This window comes from Lutra lutra, chromosome 1 (assembly GCF_902655055.1).
Source record: "Lutra lutra chromosome 1, mLutLut1.2, whole genome shotgun sequence".
Lineage (NCBI taxonomy): Eukaryota > Metazoa > Chordata > Mammalia > Carnivora > Mustelidae > Lutra > Lutra lutra.
Genome location: NC_062278.1, coordinates 10,160,486 through 10,182,481, shown reverse-complemented (window position 1 = coordinate 10,182,481; position 21,996 = coordinate 10,160,486). Strand labels below are relative to the sequence as shown.

The 21,996-nt window shown below is 45.6% G+C and overlaps 1 protein-coding gene across 9 annotated transcripts in view; it reads right to left on the bottom strand.

The window, feature by feature from the left end:
• The window catches only part of RUNX1 (RUNX family transcription factor 1), a 263,629-nt gene that overhangs the window by 236,014 nt on the left and 5,619 nt on the right, over positions 1-21,996 (bottom strand). For 4 of the 9 annotated variants that reach the window (XM_047720321.1, XM_047720355.1, XM_047720364.1 and 1 more), the window contains exon 4: positions 11,212-11,328. In XM_047720321.1, the coding sequence (XP_047576277.1) occupies positions 11,212-11,269 (58 nt within the window). In that variant the 5' untranslated portion in view covers positions 11,270-11,328. Of the gene's footprint in view, positions 1-8,496; positions 8,582-11,211; positions 11,329-11,413; positions 11,674-21,996 lie in introns of those variants that run through there. The other 5 variants (XM_047720314.1, XM_047720371.1, XM_047720340.1 and 2 more) reach the window with 4 other exon arrangements.

Genomic DNA, 21,996 nt, shown 5'->3' with positions numbered 1-21,996 from the left:
GGTACATAGCTTGTGCTCAATAAATTCCAGCTTGACTCCGATCAGTTTAACTCTGGTGAGCTCAGCCCTCAGCCAAAAAGCACTACGATCATTTCTGCGCTGCTCCATGGTGAGGGAAGTTGGCCTAGCCGTTTATCTCAGCACGTGCCTGGCTCTTGGCGCAGCCGCAAGGCTGTGTTCTGGGCTTAGCAGAGGTTATTTCCCTGCCCTCGCCTCTTTTCTGTACAGTCTCTGTGGCATTTCTCAGGGTTACTTTTTACCTGCTGACTTCTTTTATGTGTCCACCGCTTCATATATTTTATCTCAATTCCTCTTGCCAACCATACAAAGTAGGGATCATTGTACCCACTTGACAGATGAGAGACTTGGGCTTTGCAGGTTTAGGGGAATGGCTTCAATTCACACAGGTGGTAAGTGCTGGTGACAGAGTAGGAACCAACCCCCTGATCCCAACCCCCTGGACTCCCTGCCCTCCCCCTCCACCCATGACCCACACCCTCTAGTCAGGCCTGTCTTTCTGGTCTCCCTATCAAAGACAGCTCATAGAAAAGGACCTCATGGTGAAGCACACAGGATTCCTTCTGGAATGAAGTTTATGCTGAAACGTCAGTTGAAGCTTCCAGGTGAAGAACAAAGAAAGGTTTGCTTGTGGAAGCTGAGTCCCAGTTAACAAGATAAGAAATTTGCAGGTTATCTGGAAACTTTCCGTGTCACATTGAGGTATTATTGGAGGGGGAGGAAAAACCATTGCAACTTGCACTTTCAGGTGTCTCTTATTTCAATGTCTATTTTTAGGATGTGTTTTATGATGCATAGGCCATAATTACATCAGTATAGAAGGGCAGGCATGTCGTTTGTAAGTAAATAACTATGCCTAGGTTTTGAGGCATGCTAATTAAGTTTTATTTGTATGTCACATGATCAAAAGGGTTTGGAAATGACTCTCGATTTCAGAAGTTCCTGTACCACCTACAAAAAGCTTTGTCCAATTCAGTCCATCATGGGGAGAAATCCCACTGGGTTCTTTAAGGCATACAGATTTTTTATGCTAGCCTCTACAAGTGTTCGTGTGCGCGTGTGTGCGTGTGTGCACATGTAAGCGAAAGAGAAGGTTGGAGAGAGGAAAAGCCTTTATTTTTCTTGAGAGAGACTACTTGAGAGTCCAAGTGCTTTGAATCGGGAGTGCTGGGAGGACATATAACCTCGATGGGAGCTGTAGCCTGGGTTCAAATCCTGTGGGAAGACAGCATTCTCCCACTTCCTAGGAGTTCCTTTGAGAGCTGGAGGCTGGCAGTCCCGGCCCAAGCCTCCTCTCACCCCTCCGCGCGAACACGCAGTTCCTCTGGTTGTTCAGATTTCAAAGAGACTCTCATTCAAACCAACCTGGTTAACCCTAAAATTGCTTAAGGGAGTGGCGGGCGTGTGGTGGGTAGCTGAGCTACGGCATTGCCGGGTTTATCGGGTAAAAGAGAACATCCAAACCACAGGGCGGGTGAGAACCTCCAAATCACACCAGGGCAGAGGAGGCTCTTCCGCAGGCAGCTTCGTTCCTAAGCTTCTGCCTAGCTCCATCTAAATGGCCCTGTTTAATGTTCCCCGGCAATGAAAGGGATTTAGCCTATAAATGGCTGTGGTGTCTGACCAATGAAAAGAGTAATTAGGAAGATCAGGAGAGCTATCTGCTAATCATGGGGACTCCCAGGTGGAATCTGCCACCGATGGATATATATATATATATATATATATATATATATATATATATACATACATATATATATATATATATAAATATATAAGTATACGTACTTTATATATTACGCATTACGTGTTATATACTATGTATCTTATGTCATACAAACAGTTGGTATTGCGAGAGTTATACAATTACACAGTTTCAAATGCCGACTGAAACTATATAGAGCTATCTCTATAGAACTATATTCACACATAACCTCGAAAGCATCATACAGGACCCTGTCTCCTGGTTCATTTATTTAAACAGATTATCTACCCCTCTGATACAATGATCTCTTTGTTTTGAACACAACCCAGAGGGAAGTGGGAAGTGTATGGGAGGCATAGCTTCTTTTTTTAAAATGTGAAGCAATGATGTGGAATGATTGACAGCTGGACAGAATGTCCATTGTTGGCATTTGTACCACTTTACATGCCCCACCCCCTTCACAGTCTTTTTTTTTTAAAGATTTTATTTATTTATTTGACAGAGAGAAATCACAAGTAGGCAGAGAGGCAGGCAGAGAGAGAGGAGGAAGCAGGCTCCCTGCTGAGCAGAAAGCCCGATGTGGGGCTCGAACCCAGGACCTGGGATCATGACCTGAGCTGAAGGCAGCGGCCTAACCCACTGAGCCACCCAGGCGCCCCCCCTTCACAGTCTTAATCTTTGTTTAAGGTTGTTTAATAATTGTTCCTCTGCTCTAGAACTTTGGGAGTCAGAACCATTCTGATCTTTATAAACAAACAGTAGGTTCAATAATAATGACCTTGGTGCTTGAGTTTCTGTTCACATCTGCCAAGGCCTATGTAATTTCATATTCCTCATTCCCGCCACATTATGTACGCCATCCTGTAAAGGGCTGGGACAGGAGAGAAGACTCCCAGAGTATACAGCTATTTTTCCTTCCTCACAGGTCCTCCAGACCCTTGGATGGGCTTTATACATATACGCAGTTTCAGATTTTTACAAATTACGCCCGTGCAAAGTGGGTGAGTGTCAGGTCCAGCTGTGACTGCTGGGGAGGGGGATGGGGCTGCACAGAATCTGCCTGCACATGGCATGAAATGAGGGGTTTGGTGCACAGAGTTCAAAGGGCAGCAGAAGCTATGTGATAAAGGACAGCAAACTGCAGTTGACATTAAAACTGCTCCCAGAGGAAAAAAAATGTCCCCCAAACCAATGTATTTCAGTTTATCTCCATTCCCTTTCACACATTTTGAGGCTAACATAAAAAATAACCATTGAAGGATATGCATGCTAAAATTTTTTGCATAGCAGAAGGAAACTGCTTCTACCTTGAACAATGAGAAAACTTCTCTGACAAACGTGTTTCTCGCCCCTAAGAAGGCTCGCCCCAGGGTGGCCCATGACCACAGGGGAGCATGCAGTGTGTTTAGGATTCTAAGTGACTTGTTGGCTCTTTTAAACACACCCCTATCTGGCAAACTGACTCGCGCAAGAGTTTCTAGACATTTGTTTGAGCTCTAATAATGAAAAAAGAATGTCTGAAATCCTATACATTTTCAGGAGAACTCAAGTTGTGCTCAGGACTAAGGTAGCTCTCAAGGAGAGGGAGAGACAGGTCTGCTTTTGGTGCTCTCAGGCTGTATCGATTTGTCACTCCTCTTATGGTTTCATTCGCCACCAGAGACCAGGAAATGTTCTCTCTGTGGAGGACATCCCAAACACCAGGAGTAAGAGCTGGGTAGCTAGCAAGGCAGGTGAAGTACAAAGTGCGAAATGTCGGAGCCATATAAATCTTATTTCAATGGACTAGCTTTTAGGATTTGGCAAGTCGCATCCTTGAGTCCGAATCAATTTAGCACAGGCTGTGGGTTGACACAAAGAAGCATCCGTTTTAAAATCAGCACAGCCATTGGGCAAACCTAACCAGCCAACTAAGATTTCTATTTTTGGTGACCTTTTCCATGTGGGCTCCTAAAATGCTCACTATTTAGAAAGAAGACCATGTGAAAATACACACAAGGACCATGGGCTGGGAGGAAACTGGCCCACACCAAATCAATGATTCTCTAAGTGTACACCGATCTTACAGCACAACAAAATGAAAGATTTACATTGTTTCTTATTTTAGAGGAAAACTGAATGAAGATTTTTTTTTTTTTTTTTTTTTTTTTTTTTTGGTCTTAGGGAGGCTTTGACTTGCCGGGAGACAGCTTTGCATCCTGACCAAGGAAGTAGACAGGGCCCATCATTACAAAGCAGAAATAATCTATCACTTGCAGAAATACAAGGTGTGAATAAACAGTCTATCTCCTAGATAGAGGGTTATTATCTGGCTGTTATATTTCCATTGAAGATAAAAATATATTGCAGTAAAGTTAAGGAGGACAACTTAAAAAGAAAAAAAAAAATCCCCCCAAGAAATTCTGTAGAAAAGAAATCTCTTAAAAAAAAAAAAAGTTGTGAGGAGTTCTGCTGTGGGGTTTTGAGAATGCAGAAAATCGAGGGCCAGGGAAAAGTGAACTATTTCTAGTTATTGACCAATACATCAGCCCCAGGGTCAGGTGGGGTGGTTCTTGGACAAGCAACATGCTTGTGAGGCTGTCTGAGTTTCTTCTCTCACAGGAGAGGCAAGTGTGATTCTGCCTTCCACAAAGAACATCGATGTGACCTTGACTCTATGTAACCAGTCCCCAGCCCTGCCCCATCACATCTCCTGCCTTTTTGCTGTCAGTAAACCCAGAATAAACACCACCCTGGGGACGCCTGGGTGGCTCAGTGGGTTAAAGCCTCTGCCTTCAGCTCAGGTCATGATCCCGGTGTCCTGGGATCGAGCCCCGCATAGGGCTGTCTGCTCAGCAGGGAGCCTGCTTCCCCACCCCCCCACTGCCTGCCTCTCTGCTTACTTGTGATCTTCCTCTCTGTCAAATAAATAAATGAAGTCTTTAAAAACAAAACAAAACAAAAAACCAAACCAAACCAAACAAAAAACACCACCGTGTCCCAGCCTCAACTTCCATCCACAAGTTAAAGAATTCAGGGTTTCTTTACATGTATTTTCAAAACACTACTGACAGAAAAGTGTTGGGACAGATGTGACGCAATGTCATCGGGAAGCACACAGTCTAGGAACCGCTTTTGCTGTCTTAGGAGATGGTGCACAGGGGTCCAGCTACCTGCCCTCTGCTTTCCTCTGCTCTTAGGACAGGCCAGAGTGGACTCCTCTGTCCCAAGCACCTTCCAAACAGAGGCCTTGTGACATGGGTCTGACCTACAAGATCTATAAGGGGAAGTTCACAGAGATAGGCTTCCTTTCCTGAAGCAAAAGACAGAGCCTCACAAGGAGAAGGGGTTGGCAACTCCTTCCTGCCTGGACAGATCTGAGGGGCCATGGGGCTGTGCTTCTGAACTGGCTGCCTCAGGAGACAGGCCAATACCCGGCTGTTCAAGCCACTAGAGTCAGATTTTCATAACAGAACTCTCACTGATAGACCCTAGCAGGAGCTTTACACTTTTTTATGTCACTGTGGTAAAATGTATTACTGCAATCATCTTTTGGATCCGTGGTTTATTTCTCAATGTTAGCTCCTCTCTCCCTTCTGGGGCATCATTCCATATTATCAGGAGATTAGCATGGAAGAAGGGAGAGTGAGAGATTCGCAAAGCTGAGAGTATGAGAGTGTGTCTCTCTGACAACGAGGGGAAGGTGGCAATCCAGAGGAGTGACCAAGCAGACTTTTCCAACATGCCAAAGGTTACTTAAGGCTTTTGAGTTCTGTTTTGTGTACCATGAACCACCCATAATTCTCCTAAAGCACTCCCTCATTATGTTCAGGATTTACAAAGCTCTTAAAGGAAATGCTCCCTTTCCACCACTGTGGGCCATCATAGTTATGACATCTTTTGGCGGGGAAGGGTTACAGGCCAAGAAAGACACATTGCCTAAGGCTTATTTTACTCAGCAAAAAAGGCTTAACGGTGGGGATTGGTGGCACCAAGTAGGAGGGATGGGGGAACTTAAGGAACTAGAACTACAGGGAACGTGTATTGCAGATTTTACTCTCTGCTCCGGTACCAGAAAAGCTTCTAGAGAATTCTCTAAAGAGTGGGAATTAGAAAGAAAAAATTTTTAAGTGAATGTGGGAGAATGCTTCGAGTGTGTAAAAATGGTAGGATGACCTTTCCTATCAGGAAGTAAAATAATATAATAATAATAATAATAATAATAATAATAAAAGTCCCTTCATGTTGTGAAGCTAAGAAACGTGAGATGTGCTCCATTGTAGCTCTCTGACGCGTTCAAAGATTTCGAACAGGAACTCTGTAACTCAGAGGCAGGCACGTTGAGAACATCACCAGCCCCTTTTGTAGAACTCGAATGAGACACAGAGACATTTAATGACTCATCTGGGTCATTAGGAAGCTACCTGAAAAACTGAAAATGAGCTCAAGCTTCCTGTGCAGGCCTCTGCTCCCTCCCCCAACCAGCGAGCAGCCCAGGCGCCAGCATTTCTGGTTTTTGATAAAGTACATGATCAGAAATGTCGTGAGAAGCACGGAAATAGGCAGCCTCTCAGAGGTCTGGATGACTTGCATGGAGTTCAAGGGAGAAAGGGCTTTTTCACTAAGAAGGACTTGAGGAGAAGAAAGCTGCACCAGTACACTCAAAGAGGAGAAACGTGTCAAAATTGATGTTGCAACATGGCCCGATTGGCCTCAATACTTCAAAGCTACACTTGTTCAGTCGAATTGTATAAAGGGCCCAGGCTCTTCTTTGGTTCTCTTTGTGGGTATTTCTAAATCAAGCAAGGGTGACAAGCTGATGGGGGGAAAAAAAGGCCATCAGGACGACTTGTTTACAACTTACTTACAACGACTTCCCACAGCCCACTGGGGTTCCTGCCGCTTGACCTTTGCCCAGGATCTATGGCTGTAGCCCCCACCTAGACCACTCTTCTTTACCTCTGGGTTCCCACCCTCCACCTCTTCTCTAACCCCTGCATCACCTTCTCCACGGAGCCTCCTCTAGGACCCTAGGACCTCTCCTTTCCCAAAGTGTCATCTGAGATAACCGAACGTGGATAGCTAACTAATATTTCTGGACCGTTCCTGTGATTGTGCTGAGCACTTGACCCAGGTGACTTAATTCAGGCCGCACAATGACTGTCACAAGAGGTACCGCTGTCCACATTTTATAGACTAGGAAACCGAGGCTCACTAGAGAAGCTGCCTGGCTAAAGTCGGAAAAATGGAAAAGAGAAGTCCATCATCACTGGGCAATCTGTGCATACCCCACATTCACCCCCTTCTCCTGGCTTCCTTCTTCCTCCAGTACTGTTTGTTCCCATAAACCCCCCCCCCCCCAGGTTCTCTCCTCTACATCGACACCCAGCCAAGCCCTGGTTGCTTTAATAAAATCTCTGTGTGGGGCAGCCTTGGAACCTTCCTCTGCCCAGACCCAACATCAGACCCAACCTTGCTTTCGCAGTAAAGGGGCAGGTCTTTTCTGAGCATACATTTCAGGTCTATTTCAAGGGAACAACAGAATCTCCCAGCTGCTAGTTTCTTTCCAAAAGCTCTCAAGGCTTCTTGCTGCTTAGCCCCTGGATCAGCAGTCCTTTCTGCACAGGTTTCTGCTACTGGTCACTCAGGGGCCTGCCCTTGGTATGTGAGGAGGTGTGAGGCCTCTGGTGGCCTGCCACTCCCCACCCCCACTGCTGGCACGTGTCTTGGAAGAATCTGAAATACAGATACAATCCCGCTGGAGGGAGTAGAACCAAGGTGTGGGTTCTTTTGGGAATGGCTCTCTGCTCTTTTAAAGCTTAAACACTTCAGAATTTCTTTGTCATCTTCAAAGGTTTGTTAGCATGCAAAGCAACAACATGGCGAAGGGTAGGATTATGAGTTTAGATGGGTTTTTAGCGCCTTTTTATTTTTTTCTCAGTTTCAAAATGTGTGGGCAGTTTCAAGATGCGAGGCTCTATTTTGTACCGAGGGACCTGGGATCTGATTCTTCAGCATCCAGGAGAGCCCCCAAAGAAAGACAGAGTTTTCTTATGGGCCAGAGGGAGTCAGATCTGCTAAGATGCACGTCTTGGGCTGAACTGAGTCCCCTCCAAAATTCCTGTGTTGAAGTCCTAACTCCTAGCACCTCAGAACGTGACTGTAGTTGGAGTTTTTTTTTTTCTTTTTTACAGAGGTGATGACTGTTAAGTGAGATCATTAGGGTAGGTCCTCATGCCATACGTCTGGTGTCCTTATAAGAAGGGGACACCGGGACACAGACACGTGCAGAGGGAGACCACAGAGAAGCCCACCATCCACAAGCCAAGGAGAGAGGCTCAGAAGAAACCAGTCCTCCTCACACCTTGAAGCTCCACCAGGATTCTCCATGAGACTTCTGGCCTCCAGCATTGGAAGGTCAGGCATCCTGATGTTTAAGTCACCCGGTCTGGGGTACTTTGTCACAGTAGCCCTAGAAAAACCACACCGATTTCACACATTGCCAACTACGCATGTGCAGTTTCATCTACAGCTCTCTGCGATCTGGACCCTTGAGAGTCCAGAGGTGCGCACCTCATACATCAGGCTTGTATTCTGCCATTCCCTTTGAAAGCCGCCTCCAAGAAGACAGTAGTGAGTCAGCCTCGCTGAGATTTCTACCTGTGGTTCTAGGAACTCAGAGGCATATTAGCAGTCAGGCTTTGCATAGACCACTAAGCCACTTCTAAGAACGAGGCTACCTGAGGATTTTGCAAAAGTACGTCTGTGCCACCGCTTTTCCTTTCCACACTTACCGCCGCGCTTTGGGCTGGCAACCTGCACCACACGAGAGAACGCGCTTTGGGGTTCTGCAAGGCTGTACATTGCCGACCACGCGTGTTCATGCCAGGCAATTTTAATCACGTCTTCCCTCGTCCCCAAGGCAAATGAAGTGAGCGCTTGGCCTGGTGGGGTGGGAAGAGCATGGTGCTCTCTGCGGTAGACCACAGTCACTTTGCATGCCCTCTTTCAGACCCTTGCTTGCCTCTCACCAACAAGGGAACCCGGTCATCCTTGGTCCCACAGCTCGCTCTCTCCACTATGTTTCACATGTGTACTTTGCCCAAAATGAGTTATGGGCTTCCTTCTGTGAGGATTGCACGGACTGATAAAGTACATCCCAGGAAGAAAACAAGACGCCATTTCCCCCTGTAGGTCCTCGCTGCAGTGGGGGAGGGAACTCTCACCATAAATTATGCAAAGCAAGAAGTGACCATGGGGCTGAACGTGGCTAATGGCCGGTCTACGGGAACGGAGTTAGAACCCTGAGAGGAAACCATCTGTTGGAGGGGAACAGACACAACACTCCTAGTGGCACGCTCTCAGGCAGAGCCCAGATGGCACCAAAGGCAATGACATTTTGCCACCTCTCTGACACCGGGGAGTGTGGATGGCTAACGCGGACCGTGTCAGCCCTCACCTTGGAGGGCCACCGTGATAAAATCAACTGGGAAATTGCCAAGATTTCACTTGAAATGAAATCTCCATATGATATTATTAAGGTAGAGATTATAAATCCCCTGAGTTCCTTTTCCAGAGACCAAGGTGTGAACAAGGCCTTTTTTCATTAGGCCTTTTGAGACTTGATTTGGGTGTCAGGGCTATCTCCACAACACTTCCCTGAAAGCAGCATGCCCCTAGTTCCTAACCTGGGGTGGCCCGGTGACCTCTGTGAGCCCAGGCCCTGTGGCTCTGTGTCCAGGGCCTACCCCTGTTCTGGTTCCTGGCAGTTGAACAGGTCCCCAAGTCCTTCCACCGTTCCACTATCTGGCCTGTAAGGACCACTTCAAAGCAGCCCCGCATGACACACACACCATCCAATCTATTGCCCAGTGGACTGTTTTCCAGTTTCCTGAACCCGCCTTCCTGAGCGGATCAGCTGGGAAACAATAATGGCTTGGAGAAGAATATTGAAAGCCGAGCAAAGGCAGGAAGATCTTTCTGCCTGTTATTCTGCAACTATTGCTTCCTTTGCTTGTTCGTGGCCTAGAGGAAATGCAGCCGGGAGCGGTTCACAGCTTCTCACCAGCGGCCGGCCTCTCTGCCACGGGAGCCCGGGCGCTGCTGCGAGGACAGTGACTCACGCCCATCGCATGATTCAACTTCACTAAAATGTCCTCAGCTGCCAGGAAAGAAGTACTTGCAAACCCTCTAATTTGAAGCTTTGAATCAGTTAATGACTTGCTTTCTTCCCTTCTCCTGAAATCCTACCCCCATACACACCAGCGCGCGCGTGCACACACACACACGCACACAGAGCTTTGTCAAGTTTTTAAATTTCAGGGACCCGGAAGCACAAAGGCTCCGCGGCATTCACAAGAGCATTTGTTGTGACAAAGTGGCTGGCAGCCCTGTGCATTCCCTTGCTCATTTGGCTGTATGCATAAATAATGAGTCACAGATACTATTTGGGTGCGCACGAGTGTCTGTAGCCAGAAAATTAATTATTCCCCCGTCCCGTCCCACTCCACGCCGGCTCTGCCAAACCATCAAGCCACATTTCGCAGGCGTTGGTCAGAGTGCGTGCCCCGACACACGGCCATGCCTTCGTGACATTCTTATGTTATTATTTTTGTTTGTTTAAGCACAGCCCTCTTTTCCCACCAGAGATACACAAAAGGCACATGCACACACATACTCACACCCTCCTAGCTGCAACTCCGGCTACAGCTTTGCACATTTTTCAAGAGGCCGATTGCAAAACTGCAGACAGGTTTTCCACACTGGCTGTTCCTACGAAATGGAAGTGTGGGATCTGAAGACCCAGAGCTGTGACAACGCTGGGCTTAGGGAACTTCTTCATTGCTCTTTGCAAGAGAGACCTCTGTACACGACAACTTGCATTTTTTTTTTTTTTCCTACCTTGAAAGACGCTGGCTGCCTCAGTGCACAGCGAGGCCCCATCCTGGGTATTTTTTACCCAGTCAAATCCGCCTGACTCCTGTACTCTCTGCCTTTAAAGGACAACTGAGCTGCCTGCCACTTTGCCCCTAAAGTCCCCAGGCCAGTCGAACGTGTGTCTGGGAGCCCGGCTTCAGCCTCAGGCCCATGCTAAACCCCAGGGCCGGCTGCCCCGTGGGTCCCGGGATGTGCTGAGCTCAGGACCCTCGGCCACAGTCCGCACAGGCAAAGGGGCAGAAAAGAAAACCCTGGGAGCTTCTCACCAGTTTTCTAATCTCTCTGACCTTAATCAGGAGCAGCCCAACTTACTTGCACTTGACAAAGTTCTCACACACCGACTGAACACTTCAACAGCTTAGCTAAGTATTTATTAAAACATTTCTGAAGAGCTGCCATCTGATGAATAAGTAATCCAATAGCCTTGTAATCATACGCCCGAGTTTGAATTCTTTCCACAAAACAGACGGGGAATCGGCCCGAGCTATGTGCACCGGGTTACAATAGCGCTGCCATTTCGTTATCTGCCAAACTGAGCAAAAGTAGGAATCAAAAGACCAGAGCGTACTCACCTCTCATGAAGCACTGTGGGTATGAAGGAAATGACTCAAATATGCTGTCTGAAGCCATCGCTTCCTCCTGAAAATGCACCCTCTTCTGAAGGCGGGGGATTCAATGATTTCTTTCACCTTTGGAGTGAAAACCAAGAAAGGTCACTGTTGTCACCTCATGCCCCAGCATGGCTCCCTGCATCTCTGTTCCCCACCCCCATACCTCTGGGGCTCCCTGAGCCCTCTGAAAAATGTACCTTTGTGAAAACAAATATTCAAATTGTTCAAGATTTAAAAAAAAAAAGAAAGAAAGAAAGCGGCGTCTTGGCTGTGGGTTGGTGATGCTCACCGCTCTGCGAAACCCTGTGGTTTGCAGTCAGTGTGATTCGTCCTGCTTGCTGACCACTACGCTGGGCGCAGTCTTCAGACACTGCCAGCCTACCCAACTTGTGGTTCTGTGGTTGTTTATGAGGCCCAAAGAAGTTTTCACACAACCCAAATTACAAATTTAACTGTTCCCCTTTCCACAGCCCATCTTAATTGGTTCTTGCCAATCATGTGACTTAAGTGATGTCAAATTTTTTTTTTTTTTTTTTTTTTTTTACTTTCTGAGCAATGCCCTTCCTTCCCCCCACCTGCTTTCCCCCAGGCTGTGCAAGAAAATAGCTAAGGAGAGTTTGCAAGAGAGGGATCGTAGAGAAAAGTGACTCAGTCTCTTATTATATCGATGGTCTTTGCTGATGGAGGACAACTTGGGTCCTGTTGTTGTTATTTGTGGTTTTTGGAACTACTGATTATTTTGATAACAATTTCATTGCTGCTTATTCAATAGTAATTCAACCCTGGCATCAGGCTTCTGCTCAGACAGGATGTGGATCCCATCACTTAAGACGCTGGGCATCCGCTTGGGAGAATCCAGCCCTTAGTAAAGACTGTAACAGCCTAAGTGAAACTATAAAAGGAAAAACAAAATAAAAGGAAATGCTTTGCGGAGACTCTGACCCCTCAAAGGGTCTAGCAACTTGCTGATACGGTAAAGCTGAGAAAAAGGGGAAGCATTTTAATTTTGTGATGGAAAGACTTCTGTAATAAAAGCAAAATTATGGGGTTTTATTCCTCCTAAATGAACATCTTTTTAGTAAAGAGATGAAATCAGAGTTGTGTCTTAGGCACACACTGAAATTAGGAGTCTGAAGGCAAACAGAGAAAAGAGAGATCCTGTATTTTGAACGAAAGCCAGTGGCTAAACTGCCCCTGTTTATTTTTTGTTTTCATCCGTGAAAGTTCAGTGCCTTGCCTCTCTCTACTTCAAGAGGCATCGAGAGGCTAATTCTGACCTGGAGGTACTCCGTCTAGCTCTACCATACCTACACTTGGAGTGAGTTAAGAAGACTTCACAGCAGGTAGAGGAACCAGAAGGGATGCTTCCCCGGAGCAAGCCCCTTCTCATGCGACTGACCCAAGAATATCCTGTAGCTCATGCCCCACCTTTGGGAGAAGACACACCCGTCTGCAGGTGCCAAAAACCGGGAGACTTTACATGTGGGCACACATACTTATTTCTCTCTCCTGCTCGTTGCCTTTAAGTGCTAACAAGTAAGATAGTGTGCTTTGTGCAGTTCCAAGACAAAGAAAAACTCTCCTTCCCTCATTTATTTTTTTTACTAACTTTGCCATCCTCTGCATACATCCGCCACAGCCCCACGTACACATTGCATTTCCGTGTACACGGTCCAGAGCAACGGAGGTGGTGGGTCTCAAATGCCAGCCCTGGATTCCCAGCTGCACAGGCAGAACTGGCAGACATGTTCTAGAGCCTGTTCACAAGACGCCCTCGGTTTTCCCCTCATCCACTCGGTTTCGCCCAGACCCACAGCAATAATGTGCTCAAGGGCAAATGGCACAGGTCTTCTAAAAGGAAAAGACATGATTTTTACTTACTCCTGTTTTGACTAAGGCAGGAATTGAAACTCAAGAGGCTGCTTTCTCCTAGACTGGTGTGAGGTTAGTGAAAGAATAATAATGTATGTATTTCTTTTATGATACTTATTCCTATCCAAACACAGTGATATTTCCTATTGCTTCTCAGTGCAAATCCCTCATGAAGATAATTAAGCCTATGTCCCTGTGCTCCCTGATGAACTCAAGTCTGGATCCGACCCCACGTCAGGCTCTTTTCTGTCCTCTGTACGTAAACTCCCTGGAAGGCTCTCACGAGCCGAATGCCGTAACAGGCAGCTGCCACCTCAGAGCTGGCTCAGACTTATTAATGACTTAGCAATTCAACTGGCGACACAGATAAATCCTGATATTTCATTTTAGAAACTCCCCAGATGCCTTCAACCTTAGGTGTCCAGATGCTTGAAAGGAGGCTCTGGAGGTGTCAGCTGACTGCCTGCATTCTTGGCTTCTCTCTGCGGGCCTCACTAGAGCTGAAGGGATATCTTTCCCGGCAGAGTCTTCGTAGGACAGGTCACATTGAGAGATGACCGTAAGGCTGGGGTTTGCTAAAGCCTCACCTTATGCTGTCATCATTCGTGATTGTCAGGGCCAGAGTTCCAACGGGGCACCAGGGGGCAGAGTGGAAGGCCTGCATGCTGGGCTGCTCTGCCTTCCTCCGGGTTATCAGACACACCAGCCATAGCAAAACCTTACAGCTTGGTGAGGTAACAGTTGGAGTTTTCTGGCATCCTCCAAGTCATGACAATAAGCAGAGCCTCAGCCGGCCACTGGTGAACTTGACCTTATCACTTCCCTAGGAGCCCAAGACGAAAAGACACATATGTTGTCAGTGAGCCGCCTAGAGGAGTAGTCAATCCTGTCTTAGCTAGAACTGTTGAGGATTCTTTAAGTTTGTGCACTGACCTACACCCTGTGACCTACTTCCTGCAAATGACTCAGACCCTGGGCTCCTGGCTTGGTAGTTGTACCCAAGCGGCTACGACCGACTGTGGCTTTGCCAAGTCATTGGATGGCAGTTTTCAACCTTGCTCAAACTGGCTATTGCTTCTACGTGCCATGATTAGGAGGGAAATATGCTCAGGTGTCATTTTTAATGCTTCTATAAAAATACCACCAAATATGGAAAGATGCACGGTTGCAAAGCCCTGTAATTAATGTATAAACTTCCTTGGTAGTCCAACTCCATCAAAACATTCTCTCTTAGGCTTTTGCATTCCGTGATACTGTGCACTGTCTCTGAGCATGTTAATTGTAAGGCAGATTCTTTGACCAGAAAGGAGAGGCAAAGAAGGACCTCAAAAAAAGGAGGTGGTCTAAAATTCCAAAAAGACAATGCTGCTAACTTATCTTCTGTAGAATGCATTTTCATTCTTTTCTCAGTCTTTGTGTTCCAACAGAGGTGTTATCCAGAAACTTCCGTGCCATGCTGATGATCACCTCGGCGATGCATTTGAAACTAAGACATGGATGTCAGAGCTTCATGAAATGAATACAGCCTGCTCTTGGCAAACCCAGCAGGTTGAAATACCTGGAGGGCTCCACAGGCCCAGCTGTTCCAGAACTTCTTCCCTGGCCCCTCACAATGGCATCCACAATGGGGCATGGCTATCTTAGGCACAAGTCTCTCACTCTGCCTAGTAAAAGTAAAATTCAAATTTAAGTCCCCATAAAACTTTATTGTATGGCCAGACAGGACTTGCAGGATGTATTTCTTAACTTTGCCTAGAGGAAGATGTGTGGCTCTGTGGAGAGATAGAACTTAAAAGAAAGAAAGAAAAAAAAAAAAAGACAGGTATTGAAACCCATCAATGAAACCGGTCAACTCATCTACTCAAAGCTGTCTAATGACATGAAAACCTGCTTAATGACCATCGTTTCCAACATAAGAGTGTAAAGTAAGCTGCTTCACTACCTGAAGGGTAGCCTGTGGGTCAGCAGCGTTGACATCCTCTGGGAACTTGTGAGGGCTCAGAATCTTGGGCTGTGTTCCAGGTGTACTGAGAACTGTCCCCAAGTGATTCCTGCACACATCAGCACTTGGAAAGGGTGGCCTTGAGGAAGCCCAGCACAGGTAGGGATTTGGTAAACAACATGTGATGATCATTTTCTACAGTATTTGAGATCTGTGTTTTCCTTAGAGCTTTCCAAAAAGTCTAATGTTTCTACCTTATTTCCTTGGCACAATATCGTGAACCCTAGATGTTTCTAGACAGCAGAAACCCACAAGAAGGGCAGCTCATGTCCTCCAAGATAGAGCTTTCTCAGATTGTCACTCAGACCTCCCCTCTTAAGTGCTGGGTTTGGGTCAAGTTTACAAGTTGAGGTTTGATACACAATGTGGAGAGGTTTCTGTGCGTTCCATCTACCAAGCTAGTGGCCACACGGATATAAACAGAAGACTTTTCCCCCTCCAGGGGCCTCAAACGCTGAGTTTGCACTAGTCTGCATTTTGGAAACACATCAATCCTGTGAGGTCTTCCTGACGCACACCACATGTTCACAGGGCAGCGCTGCAGGTGGCCTCCGTTGTCCCTCATGGGCTGTCCTCCCCGCGGGAGACCTGCTTCTGCTCTGCAGCCATCACCCTTGCAGATATCATATCCTGTGCTTTGTTCCGAAAAGAGGGACCCACCCTTACGTTGTCCTCACTTGGATTGGCCAAACCAGAGCCCGGAGGACCCACTTACTCAGGCATTCAGGAGTTCGGCTACCTCATTCAAATGCATCTGGATCCTTTCAGGTCTGCCCCGGGCCAGGAATCTTGTTTGGAAGGGTTTCTCCTTACAGAATTTTGGCTCTTCAGCTTCTGGTGCCATTTGAAACCAGGAGGGTAAAACTGGAAAACTTAAACAAACCCTCTTTGAATGTTAGAAATGTTCAGCATTCGAGGTTTGGTCAAATGACGGAAAACATTCTGGGTTGGTACTGAACTTTCCAGCCTGTTCCTCCAACCTTGAGGCTAATTTTAGCATGGGATCCAGGCAGGGAAAGCTAAAGGAAATGAAGCAACTAAATTTACTCTGAGTCGGAGAAGCCAGAATTTACATTGGTTAGATAGTGTAACACTCAATAATTCAATTTAGGTGGCAAATCATGAGTGTCCCCAGTGTGATGGAAGCACCTGGGTTCACCGGCTTTGGGGACTTTGAACTATTCTTGTAATGGCTACTCATTTTCCTGGTAGTAGGCAAATTAACGAGCTTCCGCATAACTCCTTACCAACTGAAGTATAATACGACCTTTTTCACTGGTGTCTTGTGAAGAGCAATAATTTTTGGACTATGCAAAGTGGTTTTGAATGGAATTGAAAAGAGACCTGTGGTTGATGCTTCAATATGGAAATGAGCAATAGGTGAATTTTAATACTTGGACTTGCTGAGTATCACAAACACCTGACGTCAGGACCCAGGCGAGAGGGGAACAAGTAGAAGAGAGCCTGCACAGTCAGGGCTGGAGAAATCTTTAGTATTCATCACTTAATTTTTGAAGTAAATGTTCTTTTGGAAGAATATTATTCAGCCCTCCCGACACAAGCTGCAGATTCTTACAGAACCTCAAAAAGTCAAAATTAAAAGAAAACATCAACTGTCCTGAGAAAACAAAATATTGCACTTAAAACTGTAGGTGTGTATTTTAATTTCCTCTTCTTTAAATTCCTTTCCCCTCCTTTGCCAGCTCAGCAGCTGGCTGCATTTCTGGGTGGAGAGTGGGAAGGAAGAGCTTGCCTGCCTTCTGGTTCTGATTTCATCTTCTTCCCAAGTTTTCAGTTTACTCAAAACAGAGAGAGAAAGCAGAGATATTACCATGTGCCACACCACTGGAACCACACTATAGGTACCAGAGCCAAACCCCTCTGCCTCTGGGGCCAGTCATGTAACATCCTTACTGGGACTCGGAATATATTGACAATATATATACCCATACCTTTAATTGAAGATACTGTTTCCCACACGGGACTTACATCTGAGACGATATTCCTTCCAGGATAAGAAAATTTGGAGGAATGGCAAGCGTTAGTGGAACTAAAGGATTCCTGTGGGCCTAAGATGGGTGAGAGTTCATTTAGGTTTCTGTCATCAGAGGACAGTGGTCTTGGCTTGCAGGGTACATGAGAGTTTGGTGGCCTTTGATTATTATGGAAGTATTCATCTTAGTTTGTTTCTCTGTGCTTTTAAAAATTTTACCATCACCCATTGACAATTCTCAGATTTATATGGAAAATGGAGGCTCAAGGGTATGAGTTTCTGGCCACATGGGCTGTACAGTATGAACTGGGACTTGGGAATTTCCTCAAACTCAGAGTGGTTGTTCAACAGACATAAGGGGGTTTCAGAAAATCAACCTCATGGGTGTCGACAAGCCTGAAATTATCTCTTAGGGCTCCATGAGTATCCTTGTCAATGAAAAGATGTTCAGGAAACACACACTTGACTGAGTTTTGTAGGTGATCTTTAACCTCTTCTTTCAGTGCCCTTGTCTTTAAACAGAAATCCGTCATTTCCCTCTGTCGATTCCTTTTCCTTTCAAAATCACAGTGGTTCCATGATGGGGGCCTCCTTTCTCTACCCTCCCTTTCTCTGATAATGGTCAGAGATATTTACATACATATGAATGCCTGTCACTTTAACTTCACTCCAAAACTTAAGACTAAGAGCCCTTTTTCCATCCCCCCAGCTATATGAATCTACATCTGGGTTTCTACCACTCCCTGATAGGGCTCATGAATTTTCTCTATACCCACCATGCAAATGCCTCTCAAGGAAGCTCTACATCACAGCGATTTTGCTTTCCTTGAATTCTCCTGTTATCATGACATGAATTTGCATATCTTAGTCTTTGGCAGAGTTAGTCAAGCCCTCCTTTTCCCCTACATTTCTTGTCTCTTCCAATGTTTTCCCCCTAGGCTTTACTAAATATCAGGAATGCCTCTCACTTTCTCTGCAACTACTTACCTCACTGAATATTTATTTTCTAATCTCAGGCTAGGCGGACCTGCCTGGTCAGTCTCTGAAGAAGGTTCACAATCTTAGGAACCATTCACATGAAAAATGAAAAGTTGATATAGAAGTGACTAGTGTGGCCAGGGTACAGACTGGGGAGAGGGGAGTGAGACTCCCAGAATACACAATTTAGGGAACCATACACCGTCAGTGTCGACTCTGAACTTGGGTGACCCTACGAGTGAGTGCTTTCTTAAATTTTGTGCCCTAAGTGCCTTACTTGCTTCACCCTACTCTGGACCCTGCATATGGCTTACAAAACTGAACAGAGACCATAGGCTGGGGAGAGGCTGGTGTCTGAGTCAGGAAGAATTATGTGGCTGGAAATCCTGTAGCACACAGAATAGTAGAGTCCTGAGTGGGGTCTCGGCAGATACACATGTTTTGTTTTGTTGGTGGTAGGCATGTGCATTTTGGGTAGATAAAAAGGACAGGGAGAATAATGAAGATGGGCAGAGCTCTGAGGCCAAAGGCAGATCAGAAATAAGTTCCATCTTCTTGGGCGTTAGTGAAGAGTCCAGAGTGGCTGCCACCTTTCAGTTATGAGGTAACAAGCATCCTGACAAAGATATGAGCAGTGGAAATGGAGGGCAATGGGAAGACGTTTCAAGTGATGAGAGACAAACTGAGTTAGATGCTGAAAACAGAGATGAGAAAAGCAAAAACTCTGGGAAGGTCAACAGATTTGACAAAAAGAAGCACTTGAGATCTCCTCCTTCATGACTCCACCTCAGACTAAACAAAAGGGTGACAGCCAATTGTGCTGGTACGCAGGCAAGCAGCTCCTCCCTCACTTGAAAAGGAACCTAGGGGCACCCAGGTGGCCTAGTTAGTTAAGCGTCTGCCTTTGGATCAGGTCATGATCCTGGGGTCCTGGAATCAAGCCCCACGTTGGGCTCCTTGCTCAGCAGGGAGCCTGCTTCTCCCTCTCCCTCTGCCTGCTCCTTCCCCTGCTTGTGCTTTCTCTTTCTCTGTCAAATAAATAAATTAAAAATTAAAAAAATAAAAGGAACTTAATATGAAATTATTATATACATACATATCTAAGTTGGTTATGTGACTTTTTCTGTCTCAATTCAATTCCAAAAACATTAATAGAGCATCTACTGGGATAGCATGGCGGGAAATTACACCCCAAAAAGAGAGATGTGAGTATTCTTTGTTATTGCATTCCACAAAACAGCTGGATCCTGAGGGTATGTTTGGGATGGGCTGACCTGAGGCAAAAGGAAGTGACTTTCAACAAGAGGGACATCCACTCTCCACAGCAGCCACAGGTGTTGAGACACGGTGAGTCACTCAAGTGGCCACCTGTGCTACCAGTATATAATGGGTATTCCATATCAGAGTGAGAGGTGAGAGAGGACCATGGGGAAATTTCCAAAGAGGTGCTCAAGAGCCACTTGGGCAACCAATTCTCAGTGAGGGCATGAAGGGTCAAGAGTGGGCAATGAAGAGGAGGGTCTTGGGAGAGTGTTTGAATTGTGGCTTCTCTACTCCTCTCCCCCTGCCAAGTGGCCAAGGTATACGGGTGAGTCTTCCACTTGTGTCAAATCTGGAGAGAGGGGCAGACAGCATGTGTCACTCAGTCTGAGGACTGACTCACCCTGTGACCGTGAGTGACCTTTTGTAAGGTGGGATAGGAGTTGCATTAGGCATCTCCAGCATCCCCCTCCAAGGTGCCGCAACTATGGAGTCCCAAGTAAGATGTTGGCTTGGCACTGTTTTAAAAGGGAATCTGCCCATAAGGCTGGGCTTCCTAAGTATGGAGATCTCAGCCTGAAGAATTTGTGGTATAAACCATTGGGAGCAGGAGTTGAGATGGGAAAGGGGGCTGAGGTGCTAGAAAAGGGCCTTGCGCGGAATGGGGAGTTGGAACAGAATGAGACATGTAAGAGAGCCCTTGAGAATGCACAGAAGAGAAACCATCCATGTTAAACATCCACAAGGCCAGAGAAAGCCAGGCCACTTAAAACAATGGCCGACAAGTGAGCGGCTTGTAATCCCTACCATGGTCTCCCTTCATCCTCTCCAGCATAGCAGTGTGCAGGTGGAGTTAGCAAGGACTCAAGGTACGGAAGTACTCGAGGCAAAAAGGAGCCCCATGAACTCACCCAGGTAGGCAGCGGTGGTGATGGCTGTTTAATCAAGTTGGCAATTAAATGATCTCAGACTCTGTTTATGATATAGTGTGAATGTAGTTTCTCTTCTTTAAGCGAGGGTGCAGGGAAAGAATCACTCATACTAAATAGGTTTTCAAAAGATGGAAACAACCCAAAGTGTCCATCAGTGGATGAGTGGATGAACAAAATGTGGTCTATCCTTACAATGGGGTACTTTTCTGCCATAAAAAGGAATGAACTTTCCATGTGTATTGCAACATGGATGAACCTTGAACACATTATGATGGACATAGAGGAACAAATATTTTGTGATTCTACTTCTATGAGGTGCCTAGAGTGAGTGAATTCTTAGAAAAGAATACAAAGTAGAGGTTACCAGGGATTGGAGGGAGAGAGGAATGGGAAGTCACTGTGCAATGATACAGTTTTAGCTTGGGGTGATAAAAAGTTCTGGAGATGGATGGTGGTGATGTTTGGGCATCATGAATGTAATTATCAATGCCACCAAATTATACACTTAAAAATGGTTAAAAAGACAAATATAATAGTCATATTTTACTATAATAACAAAATCAAGTGCCTTCTATAATTAGATCCGGTAAATAAAATTACCGATCGTATCCATGATGGGGCTCTTTATATTGGTCCCCATAGCTGCAGGGTGAGTAGCAATGGAATTTACTTATTTGTTAATATTTATTCCCTTTAGCAATGCTCTGTTGGCCAGTGTAAAGTTATACAGCTAAGATCTGGATATTACCTTTAAATAAGTGGGTCAAGATAGTCTACCTTATGGCTTGAGACTCAGAAAGTCTTGTTTAATTCAGTGTGTGATACAGCTAATATAGTAGTTGTTACCTGAAAGACATTAACTATACCTTTATTATTTCTACAATAATCACAAACAATCAGAAGATTGCACAGGAAAAGTAGTCTTCATAAAATTTCTGACTCTGGTCACTTCTTACACGGTAGTCTTTACATTTTGTTGTAGAAGAATCTAAAGTTGTATCTTAATAAGTTAAGCAAAATGTATTATTTTAACAAGACTTAATGTATTAAGTCTTAACAATATTTTTTCCAATATACAAATTGGCTTGTATTAAATTTCACTTCAAAAACCATATAGCCCAACATACTCGGACTCACACAGTTGAATCCAGGATATTGATTTCGCTTTGTGCTCTACCCTCACTTGGCACCAGTGTGCAAGCATGCCCAAACATATCACCTTTCTGCCTTCCCTATTCCCGTAGTTAGTGGACCACACAAAGGGCAGGCCCAGAGAGAGAATGGATTTAATCATAAGTCAAATGGTTAATTCTTTTCCTGCAATCTCTTATTATGCAGAGATTATCTTGTTTGATGCCTGAACTGGAAATATGCTAACATTTGGGTTGACTCCTACCCAATACCTTTTTTTCCCTTGGATCTAGTCAAGTGTTCACCATTACCCTTCTAGGCTTCCTGCTCCCAGATCTGTCAGATGAAACCATGGAGTCATGCTGATGAAAGTGTTTAAACACTTAAGAGTGGCATGCCTCCCAGGGTGCCCTTTATAGAGATGCCAATGGAGATTCAAAATAAGAAGTGGAGCTATGATTCCAGGTTGACAATTATGTCTCCTGTGCTGTGCCGTTTCTGGGACAGTGTTGTCCCTGGACTACCTAGGACCTGGTTATTAAGGTGATAAGAAGTAGGTGATTAGGGTCAGAACTCTT